Genomic DNA, 10980 nt, shown 5'->3' with positions numbered 1-10980 from the left:
GTAACACGGTTTTTTTTTTGTTTTTTGTTTTTTGCATTAGCTCATTAGTCCTTAAATCAAAAAGTCATTAAATGAGGGACACAAATTGTTTCCGTTTTGTAACTCATGTAGCCGCATAATATAATTGATCTTCTTAAAATTGGTCTTCTCACATTACTATTTTACTTAGGTTAAATAATTATTATTATTTTATTTTTTTAGAAACTAATCCTTTTTTTTTATTTGGTTTAACAGTTTCAATTACCTAGAGTGGTTAATGTCTCATTTTGTTGCGGTTCTATTAGTGCAGTAGATTATGAAGCCTAATTTATTCATTTCTTATTGCTCCCTATAAGGTTTATGACCAAAAAGAGGGTTGCAATGCGGTTCAGACGTGTCTTTCCGCACGTCTCGTGTCTAATTGTAAACCACCATGTGCGATCCTAGTAGAGTTCGGCGAGCGGTCCTCTGTAGTCACATGACCTTGACGGGAAAGGAAAGTATGAAGAACACAACATTTGATTGGATATGAGGGTGAGTAATTATTGAAAGTTTTAATTTTTGGGTGAACTATCCCTTTAAGAAATAGACCAACTCTGACAAACTAGCAGTTAGTTAGGGGTAAACATCCGTCTTACTGTTTTGGTATCAAATGAGGCCAATCAATGTTTTAATGTTACGTTAACTGACTTTTTTTTTTTTTTTATCTTGAAAAATCTTAAATAAAAATTTGGATGAATAACTTGTTAGACTAGTCTTAGCAGTTTATGCAACCCCCACCCCCTGAAAGTGAATCAGCATGATAGAAATAAAAATAAAATAAAAGAAGCAATACGGGCCCCGTATGATTTTCAAAATCGCAAACTTTCTCATGACCTGTAGGTGGCGCTGTTCCCAAATTTGGCATGGCTTGGCTGAGAGACAGCCTCAGAAACAATTTTGGTTAGACATCATAACGTTCGAACAAAGAGGAATAAAACAAATCTGTTCAGTCATTTCTGTGCGGCTTGCTCAGTTCATCTGAGCCAATTTTCGTAAAAATTTAACAAAATTTGAAGGAGTAGAGAATAAACGGAATACTGCAATTTTACTTTTCAAAATGGCCGACATGCAGTCTTCGTGTAAGATGAATAAATGTGACCAGTATGAGGAGAAGTTGTTTCAATGTTCTAGATTAAAGTGTTCAAAAGTTAGAAACATATGAAAAGTGATTTAATTGAATCATTTTCATATGTGCCATTGACAGGGCTGTCATACATTCCCATTCGGGAAGAACTTAGAAAAAGAAAACTAACAGCTCCTTTGGGGCTGGGCCCCCTAAATATGATCATATACTACATCTTATAAATCTAATGATGACATAAGACAAATAAAATATCTTGAAAATGAGTTTTATAGTTTTCAAGTACTTAAAACAGTTAAATAAAAACAAGTCCCAGAATATACAGAGTGAACAGTATGCCCCCAGATTATGTATACATCCTACATTGTTACTGTCATGATGCTTTTAAGAGTCAGTTTGTAAGCTTGAGACCATAGGAGTTTTGTGATCATTAGGATAAGAAGCTCCTTTAAGCCCACAGATGGCAGACTTTTGACACTACAGAATGTAAAGTATATAATGAAAGAAAAGATAGGGGGAAAAAAAAGGTACAAATAAAAATAGCCTAATATGGCAGCTGCCTACTTAGGGTCAACAATGGAAACACAAACAACAGCGTTGAATACCTTAGCATATTTTTTTTGTCCATTTTTATCATTTTTCGGCAGAGCACAAAATGCACACAAAGCCACAAAGTCAATTAGATGTACTGAATACCACAATGAGCATGACTCAGAAAAACAGATTCTTGATTAATGACGTTTCAGTACAACTCATCTCTTGCAGACTTTTATCCGTAGGCACGCTTCTCTATGGACTTCCAAGGTCACACAAAAAGGGTCTGACGTTCACAGAATAATTATTCAATAGTCCAATATCTTAATGGACCAGCACCAGGCCACCACAATGAGCACCACGGCCTTCCATGGCCAAAAAATCTGACACATGATAAAAAGGATTTTGATACAAAAAAAGCGGAGAGATCTGTATAAATTTGAGCTCCTCTGCACATTGTTTGCTCAATGATTCCCTTTAGCCAGATCAAGCTGAGGAGGAGAGAGAGAGACAGACACGTGATTCTTGTGCATGGGAACACTGTTGTTGAAACATCAAGTGTCAACCTTTTGAGGTGAAACCATGCATACGTTTCCCAAGTGGATTAACGTCTTGCAAACAAAGCCGAGAGGTTTATGGAATAAAACAGTTAAGCTGGACAAAATGCTAACAAACATATGCACGTTATCAGACTTGGATAGAATTCATACATAACCTGTACACTTTCTACAATATTTATAATCATTGTGAGGAAGAAAAGAAAAAGAAGTGCCATCACTAAAATGTAAAGAAAGATATTTTGCCATGATTTAATTGTACATTTTGCATTTTCTATTTAAATTACATATGTTCAAAATGAACATGATTGAGACAATGGATATTTACACAGCTTATGCATTGAGTCTGAGGGACTGATCTTCTCGTCGTCTGGAGGAAATGTCAATGTCTATGGAATCTTTGCCCACGATGAGACGCAGGCGTTTTGCTGGTGGGAGCGGGATGAAATCATCCTCGTTATCAAAGTAGTCCTCTTCCTCGTCCTCGGAGGACAGCGATTCCACTTCCATGTTCTGACCTACCTGAGTGGCCGCCTTGTGATCCAAAACATCCCCCCCTTCTCGCTTCACGATGCCCAAGGTGACGTCCTCCGGGTAAGCGCGATGCAAACCGGTGCCGTCTTCCTCCCGCTTCAGTTGGATCTTGAGCTTGGTGGAGCTGCTGTGGGAGCCGTGGCTGTAGCCGTTGTTCAGTTTGGCCACGTACGAGCTGCTCCTGTCCTTCTCGTGCTCTTTGCTGAACTTGATGCTGATTTTGGAGGAGCTCGAAGAGTTGCTCTCTCTGGCCTCGTTCTTACTGCCGCTGCTGTCTCGGCGCCGGCGTAGTGTTATCTTGGGGATGCCTGAGTTGTTCTGCAGAATCAGCTGAGCGTCGTAACGCGTGATCTGCCGCTTCTTCTTGCCCTTGCCTCGGCGGAGAGCCTTGCTGCTTTTAGCAGAGCCGTTGTAGTGCTGGTGGCGGTCCGGCAGGCCGAGCACTACCTTCCCACAGTCTGCTACATCTGCAGCTCGAACCGCGTGCCGCAGGTCGGGTACGCCCTCCTGGAGGAAGGACTCACCATAGGAGCCGGAGTCTTCCTGTTTCACCGTCCTCCTGCGTCTAGGACACGTCCCTTTCTTTGGACAGCTGGTCTCCAAACTAGGGGTGTTCATCTGGTGCGCAGGTGTCACAGGGATGAGCTCTCCAGGCTCTGACTTGAAGACTACACCCGGGCTAAACGGCTGACTTGATGCCTGCGTGCCGTCAGACCCCTGAGCACTGAGAGAGGTCCTCGTGGACCTACGAGTTCTGTAAGGGCAAAGTATGCTGTCCTTGCACAGGGAAGCACCCTTCGAAGAGCTCTGATTGTTTTCTGATGATCGTGCTACACTGCCTTTGCCTCCAGAACTGCGTCTGTCCGCGTCTCGTCTGGAGGGCTCCTTGAGATTCCCACTAGCGTTCACTCGACTAGAGGCTTTTGTCCATACGCCTCGACAACGTCGTCTTCCTTTAGACAAAGGCTGTGAGGGCTTTGACTTAAGTCTCTTTGGTAAACTTGAAATATTCGTTTGACTTCGTTTTGAGGATGAGGTAGAAGAAGGAGTGCTTGACAGAGTTTGCCTTGTTACAGCCTTTGCTTCTCCGTGCTTTTTGACACAGGACTGCGAAGTCCTCTTACGTAATGCTGGAGAAACATGAAAGGAAGAGAAGAGATCTGATGAGCATTAGCTCTAACAGCATTATAAGTATCAAACGTCTAGTATTACAGGTCTCTCACATGTTTGTACAGTGGTTGGTTCCTGAGAGTCTGCATCTGCATTGGAGCTGACTGACTGGCTGTCAGAGTTCCTGCAACTTTCCCCCAGCTTCTTTAGTCTGTTCAGACGCTTGTCTGTCTCTCTGAGGCCGTACTTACTATTGATCACCGGAGTCTCCACAGGCAACCCTGCTTTCGACTTAAAAGCTCCAGTGCCACGTCTAAAAGAAAAATCTTATCGTTAAACATTACATTTAATAAATAGATATTTGGAGCAAATATACATAAGCAAATAGTAAAATATCACATATTAATTTTATTGTTAAAAGCAAAATAAACTATTTTAATATTATTATTTTAATATTAAATACTAAGAATAACAAAAAACTAATATTTAATGTTCAAATATTACATTTAATATTTGTATGTATACATTAACATTTATATTACATTTTATTTCCATTAAATACATGTTTAAAGTAATATTTAAATATTAATATTCAAGTATTTAGAAAGAACATGTATAAACAAATAGTAAAATATTTATTTTATAATTAAATATTGAGCAATAATATAAATGTTATTAATATTTACATATTATATTATTATTTAACCATTTGAAACAAATAAGACAAATATGAATAATATAATAATTTAATATTACCATTTAATAAAGATTGTCCATCACCAAAGTCCAGTGCAATCCAAAAATGTCATATTGCCCCCCAAAAAAGGCATTTAAATCGATTCATTTTTAATTGAACTAAATAAACATTGAAATGTTAGTATTTAAATATTTGGAGAAAGAATATAATGTTTAAACTACTGAACTAAGCATTATTTTAACAGAACTCAACTTAATTCTAATGGTTTATAGAATATAATCAAAACAGAAAATGCCATTATAGTCATCCATTCTTAACTAATGCACTAAAAGAGACGCGAGAAAGCACATGATACCTTTCACAAGTATAGCATTCACAGAATTCATTGTTTTCTCCAAAGAATCCATCTCCATAGTAACAGGAGATCTCTTCCCCTGGTTCAATGTCCCGCAGAACCTTCACACAGGCGGTATCTCGGCCTGTTGACACAAACTGTAACAAACACCGCACATCAGCAAAATGTCATTTTCTCGTTTATCGGTTAATCTTCAAGTTAGTCTTCATTTTTGAGCCCAGACACAAACTGCAACAAACACCGTACATCAGCAAAATTTTATTTCCCGATTATCGGTTAATCCAAGTTTGTCTTCATTTTTGAGTCCAGCCTCATATGTACTTACCTTGCAGTTTGGCCGGCAATCTGTAAAAACAATTAAAAAAAACACCTTAAATTTCCTACAAAAAGCCACCGTAGGATAATTTTAGCATTTATCGATCATGGGTGACTGTTCAGAATCCAGAAGAGAAATACCGTGGTTAATAAAAGCCGCAGGTCCCAGCCAGAGTTGCGCGCAGTTTTTGCGTGTAGAGTACATGACACTGAAATCATTCTCTCCGTGTCGAAGCAACATCCTCTCTTCACTGGGAGACAACTCAGCAATGCAGCCCACAAGATGCTCGATTTTATCATTCCTTTTCCTGTAATGTGCACAGTGGTACGAATATATGATGAAAACTAGCAGCAAATTAAGTTGATGAACTGATTATATAAAAACGCTAACTCACCAATCTTTTGTTGCTACAATTTTTGCTCCGTTTTGCTCAGAGGAGTAGCGATTGCAAGGAAGGATCTCAAAGCCACTGTCTGAAGCAAACATGCGCAGGTAAACAAACACCTGTGGGATATGAGAGAAAAAAGTAAACATTTCATAAATATTTGGAGCAAATGTGCACAAACAAAAAGTAAATAAATATATATTCATTCAATCATGATATATATATTAATACTAATATTCACAGGAAATAAATATGAAATGTTATTATTAAATAACCTAGCTTTAAATGTTTAGATATTACATTTAATATTAATATTGCCATTAAATAAACATTTACAATGTAATGAAGTATTTGGAGCACAAATGTACACACAAATAGTAAAATATTTAATAATAATGTCATCATGAAATTTACTTTAAACTTTATTCATATTTAAATATAACATTTAAAACTGATTAAAATGTTTGAAGCAAATAAACAAATATTAAATGTTAATATTAATTTGATCAAATATTAAAGACCCACTCCGATGAAAATCATGTTTTTCTAGGTGTTAACATGTTCTTGTGGCATTTTTCTGATGTTAGAGGACATATCTTGAGAAAAATAAGCTCAAAGTTGTATTTCTGAGTATTTCTACATTCAAATGTCTGTGAATCAGTAGCAGACGCTAAAATGCCGTTTAAAATAGACTGGAGTTATGACGTAGTAACTCCACTGGGCGGGGCCACGAGCTCATACTCAAATTGGAACACATACTGTCACAAATAAGTCACTTTTCACCGTCTATCAATCGTCAAAACTAAAGTTTGGAGAGCACAGACTGATACCGTCAGTAATTACATCATTACATAAAGAGAGAGGGCAGCCAGCCTCCTCCAGCCAAGCAACAGGCGACATTCGTGCATGTGAAATTCCGCGCTCGTTCAAGTAAGTTAGACTTGCACACGCCGGGTGGCGACGAGTTTCGCCTGTCGCAGTCGTTTGTCCCCTCGTGTGTCAAGCCCATCACTCGTGAGAGAGTCAGTCAGTTTTTCAGATATAGCGGTGACATTAGCATCATAATAATCCCGAAATTCCGAGCAATCCACTGATACTAAATATGTCCTGATTGATCACTGTGGGAGGGATGAAATATTGAGACGAAGTCGAGCTGTTTTTTACCGCGACGTCTCGGAGTGAAATAATGATCGGTGATCGGTGATAACTTTGATTAACTTCGGATAATAATAATTAACGTGTATATATAATACTGTAATGCTTCTCCGTGCCAACGGCTCCGCCCACAACGCAGAGGCGAATTGCTAATGAGCTACTGCCGCTCTGCTGAAGCGAAGTCCCAGAAAACGGCACAGGTTTTGAGATTTTGGCTAAAAATGGCATAATCATAATTTAAAGACCACTGGGAATGTTTAAAAATAGCTCAAAATATGATCGGAGTGGGACTTTAAGCAAACAAGCTTTTCATTTAGTGTTGTCACAATACTGGAATTTCCTACTTCGGTACGATACCATGAAAAATATCAATATTCGATACCATTTTCGATACCATGGGGAAAACTAACATGTATACCGCCATACAGATATTTTATCTTTGATAAATTTGCGTAATTTTTTTGTAATATCTTACTCACAGAACCGGGAGGCTTTATTTGAATCGTTGAACTACATTTACAAGAAAAGACAAGTAAACAGTCAGTAATAAAATAAGAACAAATAAACAACTTGCAAATAATAGCACAAATAAATACAATACAATAAAGAGGCAATTGAAAAACATGGCTTTAAGTTTTTCTGACAGTAGTATTTAAGTAATAAATACTACAGAAATAAGAGTAATCAAATGTAAAATAACACTGGATAGATTAATGCTTACAATTAAAGTAAAAAAAAAAGTTATCTTGACTAAACATGACAGACGGGTTTATTAGGCTGCTGTCACTTTAAGAGCTTATGCACAGATCTAATATACTGTTACATTACATGCGTTTCTTCAACTACTTACTGTTATAATACTCAGCAAGTCGGGCATTTTGACAATTTTGTATGTGTTTGACCGTTTAAGCGCAATAAGCCACAGAAAGGAAGTAAATTTGGTTCTCGCGAGCTGTTTGGGAAGCGGCTTTATGAGAGTGCCACTTATATAGATCAGTGGTGCACGTGCTTTTGGTGTGAGTGCGAAACCTGCGGGAATGAGTACGATTATGACCAATTCAAGCACTCTTCAACCGGAGTGAATGAGAAACTTTTTCGAGTGTGTCCAACTTTCAATTCGCCGTCGGAGAGAAGAAAGAACGAGCATCGGTGTATCGAGTATTGGAACCGTTTCTGATATTTCAGTATCGATACATATCGAAATAGCGATATTTTTGACAACACTAATTGCATTTAAGATTAATATGCATAAACAATTGAAATGGTCTATAAATATTAATATTATAAATCTGCCGGGGCATGAGAGGCAAAAAAAATATTGTTAAATGATCATCAACATATACTATAAATCACGAATTGAGATCTTTCCAAATATATGATTTACATGTGCTTTGAAGAGCTTCTCCTGGGACTTGGTCTTGTTGAGGAAATGATGTCTCGTCCAATCGCCAGAGGTCAGAGCCTGAAAAGCTTTCTCCAGGTTGTCATGCTTCTTAAAACGCTCAATGATCTCCCTCAGCTCCCCTTGCCGACCTTTGATTGGCCGAAACCTAAAAAGGAGCATCACACACATCAACATGAAAGACAAGCTTCATGACTGCAGACCCTGAAAATGTACCTAGCTAGAAACACAAACCTGGTGTTCATCTTGTGGGTCTGGAAGCCAAGGTAAGGATCCAGGATCAAACTAGTGCTCAGATCATCATATTCACACAGCTCCTTGGCAGTCATTCCAGATGAGGGGACATGGCGCCTTTCTGCCTCCGGGGGCACCCCACCACAACCTGTTTGAATATTTGCCATTAATAAGGATTAAGATGATGCATTAGTAGTTAAACGAGTTGGAAAAAACAAGTAATCCGTGTGATGGCTTGCAAGGAACTTACGTCGACTGCATCTTCTGCCACTCGGAGAGCCCTTGCTTTGACGAAGATGGGATCTCTGTGTGTTTTGCAGCCTGGACTTGCTTACGGGCTGATTACTGGAGAACTTGCTGCCATGTCTCCTGCCATTCAGCACCATGTTCTTGGATTCTCCCATCTACTTCATACCAGCTGGCGTTCTGGAGAAGGCGCATTGAGCTTCTGTGTGCTTGTGAGAAACCATTCAACAAGGAGACAGCAGAAACAACTGGGCTGAAGTCTTATCTGCCAGGGTACTCCGAATCAAACTAGTTTTTTTCAGATGTTACTTCACCTAGATAAAATAACAGATTATTAATATAGTATGCTTATTAACATATCATTTTTTTTTTTCAGTATTTGTTGGTCAAACATAATTACAACACAAACAGTAGTGGTTGCTTTCATGATCAGCATGCAGTTCATTTAAAAAGTCTGAAGTGGTGTGTACGATATGGATTACTTTTCAAATATTCTTTAGTATAGAGCGCCACCCCGTGGCTGCAGTTGGAAATAACAAAAGCTGCCTTCGATTAAACTACAAATCTAGAATTCACAATTGCGATATTCTTGCAAATACTGTCACATCGACCAATAATTCATATCATAATTTTTTTGCCAATAATTTAGTAGATAACTTACATCAGTACACTTCTCTGCTGTGGCTAAAACACTCTGTAAGGGTCGGTGTATTTAAATCCCAACACAAACCACATTAACACGCCGATTGATGTTTATGCCTCAAAATACTGCTATAGTGAACCGAAACGCAAGGTTGAGGGTAATATAACGACTTTAAAGTGTTAATTCGCTTTATGTGCAGCTAAACCCCGTACATTGGCGGTGAACGTAAACATTCGATTAATGCTAACTAGCTTAGCATCGAGCTAACCAAACAATGAGACTTGCCAAACCGGCAGGGCAAACATTTCTATAACAGAGTTCCTGGCGGACAGTCCAGTACAGTTATAATCAAAATAAGAGCATGATTACGCCCCGTAAGTTTGATTCCAGAGAATATTTTTTTAAGATGTTGACTTTAAACGATAATAATATGAGTATAACACTGGGCCTAATGTGCAGCTAACTGCGAGATTGCTAGGCGACACCCGGAAAAGCCCTGAGCTGGAGTGATCTCGGTTACCATATACACGCAGTACTTGAAATACTCACGTTTTCCCCTTCTGCGTCAAAGCTTGTCCATCACCAAAGTCCAATGCAATCCAAAAATGACATATTGGCGAAAGATTGTCCGAAATTTTTGCATTAAAATTCAAGATGGCGGCCGTTTCCAGATCAACAGAGACGACAGGACAACCGAGCCGCCTCAGAAAGAAATAGACCCAAAATGTTTGAATTATCGGCCCTACTTTGACGCTCACTGCTTCTTTCTACCTCCCAAACCGTCCGTATAATACTGTCGCACAAAGAAAATGTGGCTAGATGTTGATCAAGAGCTATAAACGCCTCGACAAACTCAGATGTATACAAAGACAGCGTTGTTGTTGTACCCCTTTAAATGTGCACTTGCGGCTCGATCAGTGCGCTTGTGTTTCCGTAGAGCAGCAACAGCATCCCACCGCACCATAGCCTCTCACAAATTCACACTTTTCTGCTCTAACTTTTCACCTCGCAACTCCTAGAATTAATAATTTGTGCAGTTATATGGAATAGTGAAAAACAAAGTATTCGTGTGCACATAGGCAAGAATGTTTTTAAACGCAGGCTATAATTTTAATCGTTAAGAAAATGTAAAGTGTCTCTCGTTATGTTTTATATTGTAAACTTTTCTGAAATATGTAAACATGTATAGGTCACTTCCATTATTTGTTTAAACAAATACATTTATGTAGATACACTACTTTTTAGCAGCCTAGTGAAAATGGCCTATAGCTTGAGTGTTGTGCACTATATGGTTGTGGATGAGTCACTTGACGTTTTGGTGAATTGGATGAATTGATTATTTTATTAATTGAAATATAAACACTAAAGAATAATAAAGAGAACCAGACAAAATACAATTACAAATAGACCACACATGAAAGGAAACAAACAATGAAATACATCATTGCACATGCAACATAGGCATATGCCTAACATAGGCTACATTGATATCATTATTGTGAAGAGTTAAGCCAGGTAACACAGAAAACAGACTGTTTGGATCAGATTCCTTAAAAATACAAAGTTGTTCAGGTTTTCCCCGGTGAGTTTTTAAGAGCCAAACAATAAGACAACGTTGTTTTAAATGCGTCGTTCTGCATTTTCCAGTGTTGAAGAATACAAATTTTGCTTGTAATAAACAGAGGTTCAACATTTTCAATTTACAGGAAA

General features: G+C 38.3%; 1 protein-coding gene across 1 annotated transcript; it reads right to left on the bottom strand.

Moving 5' to 3' along the window:
* Window positions 1-1354: 1354 nt before the first annotated feature.
* kmt5b (lysine methyltransferase 5B) lies at window positions 1355-10280 on the bottom strand. The gene is made up of 10 exons (XM_079621785.1): window positions 9820-10280; window positions 8632-8941; window positions 8382-8529; window positions 8130-8295; window positions 5600-5709; window positions 5346-5512; window positions 5215-5234; window positions 4890-5026; window positions 3951-4150; window positions 1355-3857 (listed from the first exon to the last, which is right to left on the bottom strand). The coding sequence occupies exons 2-10, from the start codon at window positions 8783-8785 to the stop codon at window positions 2527-2529; spliced, it is 2433 nt and encodes an 810-aa protein (XP_079477911.1). The 5' UTR covers window positions 8786-8941; window positions 9820-10280; the 3' UTR covers window positions 1355-2526.
* Between the last annotated feature and the right edge of the window lie 700 nt (window positions 10281-10980).

Source organism: Phoxinus phoxinus (assembly GCF_949152265.1).
Source record: "Phoxinus phoxinus genome assembly, chromosome: 8".
NCBI classification, from domain to species: Eukaryota; Metazoa; Chordata; class Actinopteri; order Cypriniformes; family Leuciscidae; genus Phoxinus; species Phoxinus phoxinus.
This window is presented reverse-complemented; position numbering and strand designations above follow the sequence as displayed.

Excerpts from the sequence above, each read along its gene's own strand:
- kmt5b (XM_079621785.1), bottom strand. The coding sequence starts at position 8,785 with ATGGGAGAATCCAAGAACATGGTGCTGAATGGCAGGAGACATGGCAGC. Across the intron at positions 8,296-8,381 it reads ACCCACAAGATGAACACCAG|GTTTCGGCCAATCAAAGGTC; the intron begins GTTTGTGTTTCT and ends GCTCCTTTTTAG. Across the intron at positions 3,858-3,950 it reads ACCAACCACTGTACAAACAT|CATTACGTAAGAGGACTTCG; the intron begins GTGAGAGACCTG and ends ATGTTTCTCCAG.